The sequence below is a fragment of the Phocoena phocoena genome, chromosome 2 (genome assembly GCF_963924675.1).
Source record: "Phocoena phocoena chromosome 2, mPhoPho1.1, whole genome shotgun sequence".
Classification (NCBI taxonomy): domain Eukaryota; kingdom Metazoa; phylum Chordata; class Mammalia; order Artiodactyla; family Phocoenidae; genus Phocoena; species Phocoena phocoena.
Genome location: NC_089220.1, coordinates 83,908,398 through 83,926,443, shown reverse-complemented (window position 1 = coordinate 83,926,443; position 18,046 = coordinate 83,908,398). Strand labels below are relative to the sequence as shown.

The following is an 18,046-nucleotide window of genomic DNA, read 5'->3' as shown; positions in this document are numbered from 1 at the left end:
TGGCTTCTCTTGTTGCGGAGCACGGGCTCTAGGGTGCCCAGGCTTCAGTAGTTGTGGCACGTGGGCTCTAGAGCGCAGGCCCAGTAGTTGTGGTGCACGGGCTTAGTTGCTAAGCCCGTTAACCACTGCGCCACCAGGAAAGCCTGAAAGATAGACTTTTTAAAAATGTGCTGAAGCAATTCTATGGGCATAGGAAAAAAATGAACCTCAATTTAAACCTTTTAGAAAAATTAATTCAAAATGGATAAAAGATTTAAATGTAAAGCATAAAGCTATAAAACTTTTAGAAGTACATGGAGGAGAAAATCTTCAGGAACTAGGACTAAGTGAAGAGTTCTTAGATATGCCACCAAAAACACAATCCATAAAATAAAAATTGTTAGTTGGAGTTCACCAAAATTTTAAGTTTGTTCTGCAAAAGACCCTGTTAAGAGGATGAAAAGACAAGCTCTAGACTGGGAAAAAAACATTTGCAACCCACATATCTGACAAAGGAGTTGTATCTATAATACATAAAGAACTTTCAAAACTCAGCAGTAAAAAAAAAAAACAAATAAGAAAAACAATCCAGTTTGTTTAGACTGTCAGAAAACGGGCGGAAGACAAGAACAGACATTTCAGACATACAGATGTCAAATAAACACACAAAAAGATGTTAGCCATTAGGGAAATGCAAATTTAAACCACAATCATATTATTATACCTCTGTTGGAATGGCGAATGTAAAAATTGTGCTAATAATACTAAATGCTGATGAGGATATAGAGAAACTGGATCTCTCATGCATTGTTGGTGGGAATGTAAAATGGTATACCCACTCTGAAAAATAGTATGATACTTTCTTATAAAAGTAAATATACACTTGTCTTATGACCCGGCAAGTTCTTGGGCATTTATCCCAAGGCAATAAAAATGTATGATCATACAAAATATGTTCATGAATATTCATAGCAGCTTCGTTTAGTATAGCCAAAAACTGGAAACAACCCAGTATTTTTCAATGGGGGAATGATTAAACAAACTATGATACATCCTTACAGTGGGAATAACCCTCTACAATAGCAAGGAACAGACTATTTATACACATGGCAACTTGGGTGGATCTCAAAAGCATTATGCTGAGTGAAAAAAAGCCAGTATCAAAAGGTCACATACCGGGCTTCCCTGGTGGCGCAGTGGTTGAGAGTCCGCCTGCCGATGCAGGGGACACAGGTTTGTGCCCCGGTCCGGGAAGATCCCACATGCTGCAGAGCGGCTGGGCCCGTGAGCCATGGCCGCTGAGCCTGTGCATCCGGAGCCTGTGCTCTGCAACGGGAGAGGCCACAACAGTGAGAAGCTCACGTACTGCAAAAAAAAAAAAAAAAAAGGTCACATACCTTATAATTCCATTTATATAACATTCTAAAATTGACAAAATTGTAGAGATGGAAAACCGTTTAGTGGTTGCCAGAGGATAAGGATGCAGGTGTGGCTGTGACTATAAAGTGGAAGCAAAAGGGAGTCGTAACTCTGTGGTGATGAATCAGTTCTGTATCTTGATTGTGGTGGTTGTTACACAAATCTATATATACATGGGATAAAATTGCATAAAACTACACACACACACACACCAAATGAGTTGCATATAAAAACTAGTAGAACTGAATAAGGTCTGTATTTACCTCATATAAGTGGAATCATACAATATTTGTCCTTTTGTGTCTAGCTTATTTCACTAAGCATAGTATTTTCAAGGTCCATTCTTATTGTATCAAAATTTTATTCCTTTTTGTGGCTGAATAATATTCCATTGTATGTATATACCACATTTTGTTTACCCATTCATCTGTTGATATACACTTGAATTGTTTCCACCTTTTGGCTAATGTGAATTATGCTGCTATGAACATTAATGTACAAATATCTTTCCAAGTTCCTGCTTTCGGTTCCTTCGGATATATACCTAGGATTGGAATTGCTCAGTCATTTGGTAGTTCTATGTTTAACCTTTTCAGAAACCGATAAATTGTTTTCCATAGTGGCTGCATCATTTTACATTCATAGTGGCTACATTATTTTACAACAATCACAATGTTCCAAATTCTCCACATCCTATCCAACACTTATTTTCAATTTTTAAAAACTTATATAACCCATCCTAGTAAGTTTAAGGTGGTATCTCAATGTGGTTTGAATTTTCATTTCCCTAATGACTAATGATGTCAAGCATCTTTTTCATGTACTTTTTGGCCATTTGTAGATCTTTAGAGAAATGTCTATTCAAGTCCTTTGTCCATTTAAAAAATAGAGTTGTCTATTTATTAGGTTGTAAGAATTCTTTACATATTCTGGATACTTGATCCTTCTCAGATATATGATTCATAATTATCTTTTCTCATTCTTTAGATTGTCTTTTCACTTTGATATTCTTTAATGCACAAAACCTTTTTATTTTGATGAAGTCTAATTTGTATATATATATTTGTTGCTTGTGTAATCTCTAAAATCCCATTACCCTAATACATATAAATAAGATGTGGTATATTCATGCAATGAAATATTATTTGGTCATAAAAAGGAATGAATGAAGCTGATACATAACTTGACTGAACCTTCCAACATTATGCTAAAGAAACCAGTCATAAAATATCACATATTATATGCTTCCATTAATATGAAAGGTCTAGAATAGGCAAAGTCATAGTAATAAAAAGTAGATTATATGGTGCTTTACGATGACCTAGAGGGGTGGGATAGGGAGGATGGAAGGGAGGCTTAAGAGGGAGGGGATATGAAGACATGTGTATTCATATGGCTGATTCACTTTGTTGTACAACAGAAACTAACACAGTATTGTGAAGCAATTATACTCCAATAAAGAGCTATTTAAAAAAAAAAAAAGGAGATTACTAGTTGCTTTAGGGGTAAGGTGGGTTGGGGTGATGTGAAAATAGGGGGCAATACCTAAAGGCTATGGGTTTTGTTTGTTTTGCACGCAGGAACCCAGCATTTATACATGTGGGGCTGAAGGGGTTCACTCACTCCAGTGGTGGCCGAAGTGTGGGGCCCTGCACAGGTAGTGCCGGTTCATGGTGTCCTCAGCCCTGGCTCTGTGTGACTGGAAGAACACTGCCTCCTTGTGGCGGCACTTTTGGCAGCGGTAGTGCTCGGTTCCAGGCAGCATCTGGTCCTGGGACACGTCAGTGATGTTCTGGGTCAGTTGTGTTATGTTGCTGACGTAGATGATGCCCCGTTTTTCTTCTCCAGTTGGTAATCACAATTCTAGCATGCGTAGAAAAGAATGCGGTTGTCTTTGTCCCCCTTGGGTAAAACATGTTACACTCCTGGCAGAATATAATAACCATGAAGCCTGGTTCCTAGGTCCTGTCTGTTTCCATAGCAACACCTATGGATGTTTTTAAAAAATTGTGGTAAAATGCACAAAAATTGACATCTTAACCAATTTAAGTGTACATTTCAGTAGTGTTAAGTACATCCACATTGTTGTACAATCTCTAGAATTCTTTTTCATCCTACAAAAGTGAAACTCTATACATATTAAACAAGAATTCCTCATTCCCCGCCCCCTTCCACTTTGTGTCTATGAATTTGACCACACTCAGCATCTCATGTAAGTGGAATCATGCAGTATTTATCTTTTTGTGACTGGCTCATTTCACTTTGCATAATATCCTCAAGATTCATATGTTGTAGCATGTGCCAGAATTTTTTTCCCCTTCTTAAGGGTGAATAATATTCCATTTTATGTATATAACATTTTATTTATCCATTCATCAACTGATAGACACTGAAATTGCCTATAAGTGAATATGCTATGAACGTGAGTGTACAAATATGTTAGAGTTCCTGCTTTCACGTCTTTTGGGTATATACCCAGTAGAATTGCTACATCGCATGGTTAATTCTTTTTTTTTTTTTTTTTTTTTTTTTTTTTTTTTTTTTTTGCGGTACGCGGGCCTCTCACTGCTGTGGCCTCTCTCTTTGCGGAGCACAGGCTCCGGACGCGCAGGCTCAGCGGCCATGGCTCACGGGCCTAGCCGCTCCGCGGCATGTGGGATCTTCCCGGACCGGGGCACGAACCCGCGTCCCCTGCATCGGCAGGCGGACTCTCAACCACTGCGCCACCAGGGAAGCCCGGTTAATTCTTTTAATTTTTGAGTAACTACTGTGCTGTTTTCCATAGCAGCTGCATCATTTTATTTCCATCAATTCAACAGTGGACAAGGGTTCCGATTTTTCTGCATCCTTGCCAACACTTGTTATCTTGTCTTTTTCCCTCTTTTTTGGGGGCCGCACTGCATGGGCGTGCAGGATCTCAGTTCCCTGACCAGGGATCGAACCGGTGCCCCTTGCAGTGGGGACTGAGTCTTAACCACTGGACCACCAGGGAAGTCCCCATCTTTTTTTTGATTACAGTCATTGTAGTGGGTGTGAGTGGTTATCTCATTTTGGTTTCAATTTGCATTTCCCTAATACAAATAATGTGCATCTTTTCATGTGCTTGTTGGCCATTTGTGTATCATCTTTGGAGAAATGTCTATTTAAGTCCTTTGCCTATTTTTAAATTGGGTGATACGGGTTTTTTTGTTTTTGTTATTGAAGTTCTTTGAGTATTCTGGATATTAAGCCCTTATCAGATACATTATTTGCAAATATTTTCTCCCATTCTATACATTACCTTTCCACTCTGTTGATTATGTCCCTTGATGCACAAGTTTTAAATTTTGATAGTTCTATTTAACTATTTTTACTTTTGTTGCCTGTGCTTTTGGTGTCGTATCTAAGAAATCATTACTGAATCCAATGTTTTGAAGCTTTTCCCGTTTTCTTCTAAGTTTTAGCTCTTACATTTATATCTTTGATCCATTATGAGTTAATTTTTGCATATGGTGTAAGAGTCCAACTTCATTCTTTTGTATGTAGATATCCAATTTTCCCAGCACCTTTTGTTGAAAAGTGGGGGTTTTTTTTGAGGTGATGAAAATGTTCTAAAATTGTGATGGTTGCACGTATCTGTGAATATACTAAAAACCATTCATTTGGGCACTTTAAATGATGAGTCAGGGACTTCACCAGTGGCGCAGTGGTTAAGAGTCCGCCTGCCAATACAGGGAACATGGGTTCAAGCCCTGGTCCGGGAAGATCCCACATGTTGTAGAGCAACTAAGCCTGTGCACCACAACTACTGAGCCTGCGCTCTAGAACCTGCGTGCCACAACTACTGAAGCCAGCGTGCCTAGAGCCTGTGCTCCGCAACAAGAGAAGTTGCAGCAATGAGAAGCCTGCACAGTGCAACGAAGAGTAACTCCTGCTCGCTGCCACTAGAGAAAGCCCGCACACAGCAACGAAGACTCAACGTAGCCAAAAAAAATAATAAATTTAAAAAATGATGAATCATATGTAAATTATATTTCAATAAAGTTGTTTTGAAAAAAGGAAAGTAAAAAAACCCCAACAACCCAGATTGCTGGTCCCCTCCCTCAGCGTTTCTAATTCAGCAGCTTTGGGGTGAGGCTGCTGCTACTGGTCTAGGGACTATACTTTGAGAACCACTCCGTTAACTCATAAGAAGTGATAGTTTCCTAAGGAACTTCAAAATAGCTTTCTTTTACTGTCCTTTAGAGACATAAGGATAACTATGGTTTGTACCTGGTTCTTTGATTAAGGTCCTGACATACTTTAATCTTATCTGAGTTTTCAAATAGGTGGGTGTTCCTAAATGGAGCTTTCTTTGGCATATCTTCAAAGATGTATTGGATACATGGTTAAAAAAAAAAAACTTCATAAAGAGACACTGCTTTTAAAATATTTCATATAATAAGCTTATTTTAATAGCACAAAAACTAATCTGCTTCCAATCAGTAGAGGAAAAACTTCCAAAGAATTTTATAAAAATAAGCAATACTTTGAACAAATACAAAAGCAAATAACTAGGTAAATATTACAATTATGTACTCCAAGCCCAAGAAAGCAGAGACCATCATTACAAGCCAAATCATTCTGGGAACTGGTCATTCCAGGTTACCAAAATGCATAAAACAAAACTATTTTTTAGCTTTACAGAAAAGAAATAACTCCAGTAAGAAAACTAATTTAAGTTTCATGAGAAATAGACCATATTGGTGACTTTAAAAGTTTTTCAAGGAGTTCACAGAAATAGGGAACATCTACATCTTGATTTTTATGGCAAATGAGTTTTATGTTGACTTTTGAAGCTTAAAAGACCAGTTGCTCTTTTGACAAAGTAGCTCCGAAGTAAAAGCCAATCAAAAGGGCAGATAACATCCGTGGGCCCCATAGGTCTTTAAACCCCATCCTAAAGTATAATGCAAAATATTAAGACGAACTAGTTTAAAAATGCAAATATATTTTAGTTTAGGCTTCAATATACGAGAAACAAAAATTATCATGATTAAGATTTGACTAAAGATTGGGTGAAGTTTTTTCATATTTGTCTATCTTACAGATAATACTGATCATTCAATATCAATGACGTGCTTATTTTTATGTATGAGAAACGTATGGCTTCAGAAACCAGTACTTATATTAAGTTCATTACTATTGCCAAAACTTGACAAACCTGTATTTTGGGTGTGATATTGTTTGAAGCTGGTTATTAAATAAAAGGAGACTGAGAATCTTGCTGTAAAGCATCCTTCAGAAAGATAGAAACTGCCCAGGCAGAAGGGTGTCTATACATCTTTCTGTATTTCTATATACATCTCCTTACTACCTCACAAACACAAGAACAATATTAATATATTTACATATATGTATTGGACCAAAGATGAATTAACTTTCCCTACAAAATTATATTTATTAGGAAAATACTAATAGACACTATTTAAAAGAAGGCAAGGCCTTTGAGAAAAGATGGCAACCATTCCAATAGCTGAGTGCTATTGCTTTCTCTTAATAACATCTCTGGAATGGAGCAAAAGGAAGATGAGTGGTTGGTAGATAGACATGACTACCCCAGAAATACCTGGTAGGCAGAAGCCAGCAACTAAAAATCACAGCCCTATATATGGAAAATGGCTAATGTTTTTGTCGGTGGTGACACCTCTTCTTATACTTAAAAGTTACTCCTTAGGGCTTGTACTGAAGCGGAGAGCACAACTTTAGTTAGGAGAAATTTTCCCTAAGTGTTCTACTACTTAAACCTTTGGTAGAAAGGTGAGTAAGTTGACAGCAGGCTATTTGAGGCCTTTCATTACTCCTGACTGCAGAAATTTAAAAACCATACAAATTAACTATAACATCATCAGAAGAAATTTTAGGCTTCTATGACCTAAAGATGATTAAACAGCAATGGAGACTCTGACATAATATTGTTATTTAGTGTACTGTGCTTGATTTGTTACAACTGTAGCCCATGGGTCTACTGGTAGAAATGGCAGTCAGTCCTGAAGCAGATCTTGGTAAATTTGCTTGACTACATTCTTTAGGTAGTTGTCTTCCAGTGGCGCTTTAGACAGAATGGCAGCGATTTTATCTAGGCTGTAAAGAACAAAAGGTTACTTAATTTTTCTGGAAACTTGTCTTAATTTCAGTGGAATTCATATTTTTGAGTACAGTTTCTGAGACTGCTAGGAAGCACAAATAGGTATTTCTGGAAATAACTAGATTGTCCAGTTTAAACTGAGATTCCAAAAATAAGGCCTAAGAACCAATTCTGTATATAATTGTGAGGTATCTTGACTTAGTTGCTTTTTCTAGCTATAAATATCTGTTGGTGTTTGCTGATGGATTTGAGGTGGGCATATTCTAAACTCTGTCACTTTACAATCTGTCAGCAGTGTGTCCAAAAAGTCACAAAATATACAGTAGAAATGAAATATTTTTAGGTCTGTTTCCACAGACTAATTGAGAAAAGCACTATGACTGCACCATAAAAGTTGTTCAAATATGATCTGGACTAAGCTTATGCAGGATTTTTATCCTTCTTGATTCCTGTTTAGGTAGAGGTGTTCAAAAAGTGGAGCAAGTATAAAAAAATAGACCAGCTGTCTCCAGCATCCACTGGAGATAGCAATGAAGGTCACTGACTTTAAAAGAACAAATTCTTCAAAATGAAGTCAGATAGAGGTGACATTTGGCTTTCACTATGGTCTATCCATTTTCTGACCACTTTGAGAGATCTTTCAAAAGATATAACAAAGGTAAAAAAGTAGTTGGGGGCCCTTTCCTGCTGGCCTTTTACTCACCCAATGTTTCCAAGGTGATTTTGAATAGAGAAAGGTAATGGGACAGATGGGTAATGGGCTGAGAGAGACAAAGTTATCTCAAACTTTGCAAATGCTGCTGAGCTGCAGAATAAAAGCCTCAATCTGTAAAAGACAAGATCCTCAATTAAAAATACAAAACAAAAATAGAATGAAACACAAATACATTTTGCTTTTATACTGGCATGAGAAACTTTGGTATACATCATTTCTTGTCCTTATCAAACAAACAGAGTAAAACAACTGCAACAAAATATGATTATGGTTGTATTTTCATTAGTCATGAAACTCAATAAAATAAATTATCTTAATAAGTTTTCAACTAATTACTTACTGTTATAGATTGAGTTGTGTCCCCTAAAAATTCATGTGTTGAAGCCCTAATCCCCAGTACATCAGAGTATGTACTGATTTGTAAACAGAGTCATTGCAGATTTAATGGATTAAGATGAGGTCCTCCTGGAGTAGGGTGGGGGCCCCTAATCCAAAATGACTGGTGTCCTAATCAAGAGGGAACATTTGGACACAGACATGCACACAGGAAGAATGTCATGTGAAAATGAAAGGAGCTATTGGGATTATATATTTACAACTAAGGAATGCCAAAAGACTGCCAGCAAATCACCAGAAGTCAGGAGGGAGGCATGGAAAAGATTCTCTTTCACAGCCATCAGAAGGAATTGACCCTGCTGACACCTCAATCTTAGACTTTCAGCCTCCAGAGCTGTGAGACAATAAATTTCTGTTGTTTAAGCCACCCAGTTTGTCGTACTTTGTTATGGCAGCCCTAGGGAACTAACACACTTACTCAGTATTATTCACAGCTATGTTCATTAGGTTATAATTTGGTCCCCATCGCTTTAAAAACTCAATCTCCTCTCCAAGAAGTTTGCAATGGCTCACTACCAGTGAGATTTCTTGAAGCATCTGGGAAAAATAGGGAAAAAAAAAAAATGAGAGTATGAAAACATTTCAGTGTTTAGTGGCTCTTTTATAAAGAACCCCCCAAAGTTAAACAATTTAATATATTTATCATTTCAGGATACACTATTACATATATAAAATTTCAGTTCTGCTGTTTGGTGCAAGAGTTTTTTTTTTTTTTTGCAGTACTCGGACCTCTCACTGTTGCGGCCTCTGCCGTTGCGGAGCACAGGCTCCGGACGTGCAGGCTGAGCGGCCATGGCTCACAGGCCCAGCCGCTCCGCGGCATAGTGGGATCTTCCTGGACCGGGGCACGAACTCGTGTCCCCTGCATCGGCAGGCGGACTCTCAGCCACTGCGCCACCAGGGAAACCCTCAGTTCTGCTGTTTGGGACAGTTAACATAATTTTCCTTTAAATATTTCAATGGGAATTTACCTTGGGTACCTGATGCTGTGTTGTACATTTCTTCTTCCAGGATTGCTGTTGCTCAATGTACTGGAAAATAAGGTTATGAACTAAAAGGGAGGAAGGAGGAGCTTTATCCTCTGAGGAAGGGGAAAAAAAAATCAAAAGCAGAGTATTACTTATTATTCATATATTTTATATATATATATATATAAATACAAGCTAGAAATATTAACTAAAAATACCTTCAAACTACTAGGTGTCTAATTATCTTCTCCATTTTATTTTCAAACACATAAATCAACATATATAGTGAACATAAGACATTCTTATATAAACTCAAGCCTTTATCACATATGGAATAGAACTTAGTTAAAAGTATAGGCTTAAATGTAACATAACCCTGAGTTTAAATTCTGGCTTTCCTTACTAGCTGAGTGATCCTAAACACAATACTTACTTCTTTTGAGCTATAGTTCCCTAACTGTAAAATGGGGAGTAGTGTTGATGTAGGTAGTACACATGCCTGATACAGAGTAAGTACTCATAATAGTAATTTGTAAATTATGGAAATAGCTATTATTAACCATTGTTCAAGATCTAGTAATAACTTTTTAAAAGAATTTCTTTTAAAACCCACCCAATATTTGGAACAATACCCAAGCAGTTTTAGGTCTAATACACATTTCTAAGAACAAATTATTATTATTGTTGTTGTTTATATTTAATTTAGTATGTAAAAGAGTTCTCAAGGAGTAATATACACTTGTAAATTTCCAACAAAGTCTTGTTGGTTTAAATGTTTTGAACTTACCATCTAACAGAGATTGAAAATTCAGGTCAACAATCTTCCTACAAGCCTTGTCCAGGAAACGGAGACCAACTAGGAAAAACCAACAGAAGGATAGTATTTCTTTTTATTATCTGATTCAAAGCCACATATAACTCAGTACTTTAGAATCCTCCTCTTTCTGGGTAGCAAGGTTTTTTTCATAGGCAGCTGAAGGTTTATCCTTGAATCATATTATTCTCTGTGTATGCAAAGTTTCCCCTGAGAATGCTGAACTATATTAACTGGGCAGGCCATTAAATGACATTTAAGGTGTGGAACATTTCTGTAATTTATCAGGGCCTCCTCCTTTGATCCCTAACTTCTGTGTGAAGATAATATTATTTTCAGGAACCATATAAAGAAAATGACTATGACCTCCCCAGACCTACTATCTTTGTACTAATACAGTGAAAATCATGTATGCTTTCAGCATTATAGTAATGAATTTTAGGTAGCCAGGAGAGCTGATTGCTCTTCCAGACACCAGAGTTATCTCCTGTATCTCAAATTCTGATTCTTTTCACTTTGTTGATTATTTTCTATGTATTAGGCACCATGGATATGACAGTGAGACAAACAGACATGATCAATCTACGCTCTAAAGAAGCTTACAACTCAGGGGGACACACAGATAATTGTACTAATAAACATACTAAGAACTACAAACTATAATAAGCTCAATTAAGAAAACTGCAGGAAGCAATGAGAACATATTCCAGGAGGGCAAGTAGTGGAGGGAATGAGTAAAGGAGAGTCAGGGAAAACTTTCCTGAGAAAGTGATAATTTAGCTGAGCTCTTAAAGACTATTAGTAGACATTTATTTAGTGAAGAGGAGGTGCTATGGTCTGAAATTCATAGGCTGAAATCCTAATGCCCAGTGTGATAGTATTAGGAGATGGGACCTTTGGGAGTTGCTTAGATCAGGAGGGTAGAGCCCTCAGGAATGGGATTAGTGCTCTTACAACAGAGACCCTGGAGAGCTAACTAGGCCTTCAGTCATGTGAGGATACAATGAAAAGTCTGCAACCCGGAAAAGGGCCCTGGCCTGACTCTGCTGGCATCCTTATCTTGGACTTCCAGCCTCCAGAACTGAACTTCCAGCCTCCAGTAGTTGTTTATAAGCTACTCAGTTTATGGTATTTTTAAAATGGCAGCCCAGAAGGACTAAGACAGGGGAAAGAGCTTCTAGGCATAAGAAACATCAGTATGAATGTCCTGAGGTAGGATGGAATATGACTGAGCATGAAAGACCATGATCTTTTAAGGAAATGAAAGAAATCCATTGTGGCCGACGTGCAGAGAACAGTGTAAAATGAGGCAGGAAAAGGAGGAAAAATTCAATTCATGCAGGGCCTTACAGGCTATATTAGTATTTTGATCATTAGTCTAAGAGTAGGAGGTGCATGATAAACTTTTAAACAATCACTATTGCTACAGGAAGGAGAAAGAATTGGAGAGGAAAAGGAAAAGATCCAGAATGACCAGCTATAGTGTTATTGTAATCATTTAGATTAGAGATGACTATTGATAGAAGAGACACAAAAAAGTAGATGAATATTAAATTTAAATCAATAAGTCTTCTTCATGATTTAGATATGCCTGGTGAGGAAGAAAGAGGTATAGGGACTTCCCTGGTGGTGCAGTGGTTAAGAATCTGCCTGCCAATGCAGGGGACAAGGGTTCGAGCCCTGGTCCGGGAAGATCCCACACGCTGCGGAGCAACTAAGCCCATGCGCCACAACTACTGAGCCTGCACTCTAGAGCCCGCAAGCCACAGCTACTGAGCCTGCGTGCCACAACTACTGAAGCCCACGTGCCTAGAGCCCATGCTCTGCAACAAGAGAAGCCACCGCATGCAATAAGAAGCCCGTGCACCACAACGAAGAGCAGCCCCCACTCGCCGCAACTGGAGAGAGCCCGTGTGCAGCAATGAAGACCCAACGCAGCCAAAAATAAATAAATAAAAATAAAGAAAGAGGTATAGAGTGATTCCTAAGTTTTAATTTTGAACTTGAACAGAAGTTGATGGTATTCATTAGAAAAAGAACTTTTTTTGGGGGGGCCGCACCATGCGGCTTGCGGGATCTTAGTTCCTCAACCTGGGATTAAACCCAGGGCCATAGTAGTGAAAGCTCCAAGTCCTAACCACTGGACTGCCAGGGAATTCCCAGGAACTTTTAAGGAGAATTGGGTTTGGAGGCTGGGAGATTATAAAGATCCTAAGTTTCAATTTGGCCATGATCACCCAGGGTTGGCCATGCTGAAGCTATCTGTTTCAAGAGAAAAGACCTAAAGATACTGACAGGAGATTTTAACAAAATAGCTAGGACTCTGTCAAGTTACCATATAGTGATGTCTACCTACTTTGATAAACCTACCAATACACACAGAATTTCCAATTAGCTTTTTAGGTTAACTTATATACAAAAAAACAACCAGTCAAGAATCATCAGCCATTAGAGTAAATTCTCTATCACAAAAGACAGATGGAAAAAAGGAACTCAGAGTAAACAGATATGAATAGCATGTTGATCCATTATTTTGGATGGGCAAAATTTCTATCTAATGTAATTTGACAAAGGGCAACTTTCACTAGCTGAATTTTTATTTTGTTTTTTATTTAATAAAATAAAATTCTATTATCACTAATTAAAGAGATTGCCTCTTTTAATTAAGATTTTCAGCAGTGCTTTTATTATGTCAATAGTTATTATTGTATTAAAATAGAGATATGAATCTTTAAGTTTAGCCGTACATTTATGTGCAGGGGAATTATCTTATTCTTGCTACTCACCTACTGGCTCTCCAAAGGTGATGGTGAGTTCTACTGTGTCATAAAGAAAGGTGAATATAGCTTGATCATCACTCCACTCAATGACATCCCATTCAGACAAGCTGAAGAGAGAATAAACAAGACAAAAAAACCACTTTTTGAGATAAAAGAAGAGAGTTAACTTCTTATACCACCTGAATAGTACCATCAGCAGCTGCTGGAGTTTTCTACTGTCTTGGGAGACAATCATTACTTTAATTCCAATATTGTGAATATACAAACTTATGCTTTTGAAAGAAATAAGAATGGACTCAATCCTGAGTTGTATATCAGAGAAAAACCAAGTCTAGGCAATATAAAATATTAAATATTTAAAAATTATAATTCTATAGCTCTCCCACCTTGTATACTTTCAGCTTAGTGTTGAGTATATTAACTTTTTTTTGAGAATGCATTGTATTATAGATTAAAAACAGTGATACACATTACAAACACATGTCAACTGTACTAGTGGATTTAGACAACCATGAAGGTACAGGATAAAACACAAGTTAATGTCACCTACTTTTCCTTACCTCAAATGATTCAGTAGCTCTTCAGTTCTATTTGTTTGTTTTTGCACAAAGTCTATTTGAGCAAGGGTCTGCTTTTTCTGTACCTCCAGCTCTAAAAGATTTCTGCAAATCAAACCAGGTATTTAGAGAAAGATAAGGCCACTGTTAGAGAATTGAGACTTCATTAAAAGTTTATGACAAAAAGTCATGTGCTAAATGGCTCCCCAGTGAGGTGTATGACATCCATTTTGCATTCTTAGTTTTTTTTTTTTTTAATAAGCATTAAACTAGAAGTTTGGGTCTACTTAGGAAAGACCTAAATCAATGGCGCTCAAATTGGGATCCATGAAGATATTCTTAGGGGTTCACATGTTCTCTAGGATTATTATTAAAATTTACATTTTCATTTTGATGTTAAAAATGTAAGCATAATGTAGACCGTAAGAATGCCCAACATAAAACTGAGACATGACATAATTTCAGTGCCTGCATTTGGTTTTGTTCAGTTTATTAGAGCTAAATAGAACTTATAATTTGTTAGTCATTTTGCTAGCATCAATTTATTTTTAGCCAAATATTGATATTATCACCTGTCAAATTTACATTTTCAATTGGAATTTTTTTGGTTTTGCCATTATTTGTATTTGATTTCTTTTAGTCTTATAGTTAAATAAGATCCAGAGTATAAGAAACACACGGGCTTCCCTGGTGGCGCAGTGGTTGAGAGTCCGCCTGCCAATGCAGGGGACACGGGTTCGTGCCCCGGTCTGGGAGGATCCCACATACCATGGAGCGACTGGGCCCGTGGGCCGTGGCTGCTGAGCCTGCGCATCCGGAGCCCGTGCTCCACAACGGGAGAGGCCACAACAGTGAGAAGAGGCCTGCGTACGGCAAAAAAAAAAAAAAAAAAAAAAAAAGAAACACATACCTCATTTTATATTTATTTATACTTAAGTGCCATATAAAAGCAGTTTAATGCTAGATTTTCTTTAATAGGATCCTGATATTTGTTTTGTTTTGTTTTGTTTTGTTGCAGTACGCGGGCCTCTCACTGTTGTGGCCTCTCCCCTTGCGGAGCACAGGCTCTGGACGCGCAGGCTCAGCGGCCATGGCTCACGGGCCCAGCCACTCCGTGGCAATGTGGGATCCTCCCGGACCGGGTCACGAACCCGTGTCCCCTGCATCGGCAGGCGGACTCTCAACCACTGCGCCACCAGGGAAGCCCAGGATCCTGATATTTTACAAGCTTTAGAACTACTGCCTTGGATTAATGCTCTGTAAACAATAAATGCTTAGAAAATACTATTGACTAAGATGGCCTCCAAGGTCAAGTTCAAAGTACAGTAGAAGCTCTGACTCAGCCTTAGTCAATACTCATGCCCTCAATCTTGTCAGTTTCTGGAGGTAGGAAGTCACTTAGCCATGTGAAGTTTAGCATATTTTCTAACACTCAAACAGAAGACTAACCTTTGAAGCTTTTCTTCTTCAGTTTTCAGCTGTTCCAGTTCTTTGAAAAGAAAAATAAATCTATCAGAATGTACACATTAAAATATTGGTACAAAAATCATCTGTTTTATTGAAAAGTCTATCTCACTAATCTTACCTAAATAAATAAATAAACTCAGAACAGGGGATTTTTCCCCCCCATTTATCTCCTTAATTAATTCAGTTACCTTTCTCTGCAGACTTCATTTCAGAATCCCACTCTTCCACAGGATTGTCTTTCTGTTCATCCTCCAAATACTTAGTTTCTAAAGTAGACAACATGCGTTAGAATAACTCAGTCAAAAATAAACAACCAGAAATGAAAAGAATAGATGGTCCCCAAATGAAGTGTTATGAATATTTCACATTCATCTTTCTCCACCTTTCCTTGCCAAAAAAGCACTGAGCTATAATAATAATTTCATACGAAGACTTGCTTCTAGTGGCAGACAAGTGAACTTTGAGCCATATGGCAATGATCTCCAATAGCAGCTTCTTAGGGGACACTCTGAGATGGAAACTGTTTATATATAATTTGCATATATTAAAGTTATTGTTAGGAAACCCCATGGACTAAGCAGGAACAGATACACATATACAGATGCACATACACAAATTTACATTTTTAAATTTAATTTGTTTCTGAAACCTTGGACGCATCCTTAAAAGCCTTCTCTCTCCCCACATCCAAACCCAAGTTTAGATTTTTACCTCAAAAATATTTTCTGAATCCACTTTTATCCTTTGCCACCACCAGCTTCCCTTAATATAAGCTATTGTCCTTTCTTAACCACATCAGTCCAATAACTACACTTAACTTCTTATAATTACTCTTGATCTATTCAAATCCAGTATCTACACTGCAGCCAGTGCTTAACACCCTTCAAATGGCTATTCACTGTTCTTAGAAAAACTCAAAACTCCTTAAGAGGCCCTCCTTGGCCTGGCCCCTAAAAGTGACATCTCCACTTTCATCTCAGACTGTGTTCCCTTTTGCTCTTTCTATTCTAGCCACATTGGCCTTATTTCAGACCCTTGTACTTGGTATATTCTTTCCCATAGAAGGGCTTCTACCTGTGCTATTCATATTGAATAGTCGGCTCTCCCCTCCCTTCTCACTTTAACTCCTACTTATTCTTCAGATCTTGACTTAAATGACACTTCCTCAGAGGGAAGCCTCTCCTGACCTGACTAGGTCAGATTTCTGTTTCAGGAACTTATAGCACCATGGAACCACTCTTCCATAGCAGTTACCATAAAACTATTTAATTCTTATAATCTTTTCTCAGTATTGTAATAGCAACTTGTCAAATCCAAGCATATTTGAATGTGATCTCCCATGATTTGCAATTGAAATAGTATTGTGGTTCTGTATATTATGTTAAAAAATTAAAGCATGGAAACCTTTCTTTGTGTATAAATGTTTGAATTAAAAGAAGGTAATCGGGGACCTCCCCAGTGGTCCAGTGGTTAAGAATCTGCCTTCCAACGCAGAGGACATGGGTTTGATCCCTGGTCAGGGAACTAAGATCCCACATGCCGCGGGGCAACTAAGCTTGCACGCCACAACTAGAGAGAAGCTCACATGCTGCAACGAAAGACCCTGCATGCTGCAACGAAGATCCTGTGTGCTGCAACTAAGACCCGACACAGCCAAATAAATAAATAAATATTAAACAAAAGAAAGTAATTGAAGTATTGATAAATGAAAAAAAAATGCTCCACGAGGGCATAAAGTTTTGTTTTTAATCACCATAGTACTCTTAGCACCGAGCACTATACAAGGCACATAACAGGTACTCAGTAATTTGCTCAAGGAATAATGAAGAAAGAAATAGGGAGCCATCCAGTGGTACCTAGAAAGAGTGTGGTTGTTGGTATTTTTAAAGATAAGAGAGAGGTGAACATATCCAGTGTAAGAGGCAGAGAGGTTGAATATACAATAGATAAGAGAAAATCAGTGCTATAAGATTCCTGAGAAGACAAGAGGCGCTGCAATTCAAAGTTTAGGTGGAAACACTGATCTTAGGGAAAAGGAAGGATGAAAGAATTGATATAGATATATAAAAGTTTGGTTTGTTTGGTAGCAGAAAGTTTAGAAGTTCTGACCCTAATGGCTTCTATTTATTTTCATGAAGTAAAAAAGCAAGATAATGAACAAAGGGGTGGTACAGTTTAAGATTATGAAATTCATATACTTATCAATTCAATGTAGAAAACATGTACTAGGCACTTATTCTGTACAAAGCATAGTGCTAAGAACTTTGAAGGATATGAAGAAAAATAAAAGCTGATCTTTGCCCCTATGGAGCTTCCAATTTACTTAGGAAAATAAACTATAAAAAGTAACCATAATTACAAGTAGATATGATAGGTAATATAAGAGGTACTAACAAAGTAGCCATGGTAGCTCAAGGAAGATAGAGAACATGTCCTTTGGTAAAAATAGAGGGAGAATACATTAGGCAAAGACAAAGTGGCAGCACTGCACAGAAATGACAAAATTTGGTTGGAATTTAGGATGTGTAAGGGAATAATAGTAAAATCATATAAGAAAGGAATATCTGAAAATGATTGTAGAGATTGTTAAATGTCAAGCTCAGGAGTCTGGATTTTATTTTGTAATAAATGGAAAGGCAGAAAAGTTTTCAGAGAAGTAACATAATGAAAACTGTCTTTCATAATCATTAATCTGGCAGCAATGTGCAGGTTGGACAGGAAAGAGACAGAATGAAATTAAGAGTGTAATAGAATAAAATTAAGAGTGTAGAAAGATTAGTTAGAAGACTGGAAATAGCACGTCAGAATTACTGACAGCCTTAATGTGAATGGGAAAGAACACAGG

General features: G+C 37.6%; 1 protein-coding gene and 1 pseudogene across 1 annotated transcript in view; both read right to left on the bottom strand.

Annotated features, from left to right (window-relative positions):
• Nucleotides 1-3,013: 3,013 nt before the first annotated feature.
• On the bottom strand, nt 3,014-3,377 carry LOC136119284 (DNA-directed RNA polymerase II subunit RPB9 pseudogene; annotated as a pseudogene).
• A 4,004-nt stretch (nt 3,378-7,381) lies between these two features.
• KNL1 (kinetochore scaffold 1) overlaps nt 7,382-18,046 on the bottom strand; it is a 62,264-nt gene continuing 51,599 nt past the window's right edge. Inside the window, 10 exon segments of the mRNA XM_065871706.1 lie at nt 7,382-7,405; nt 7,407-7,500; nt 8,208-8,330; nt 9,034-9,152; nt 9,587-9,696; nt 10,371-10,439; nt 13,184-13,284; nt 13,738-13,839; nt 15,184-15,223; nt 15,390-15,467. Of these exon segments, the coding sequence (XP_065727778.1) occupies nt 7,382-7,405; nt 7,407-7,500; nt 8,208-8,330; nt 9,034-9,152; nt 9,587-9,696; nt 10,371-10,439; nt 13,184-13,284; nt 13,738-13,839; nt 15,184-15,223; nt 15,390-15,467 (860 nt within the window).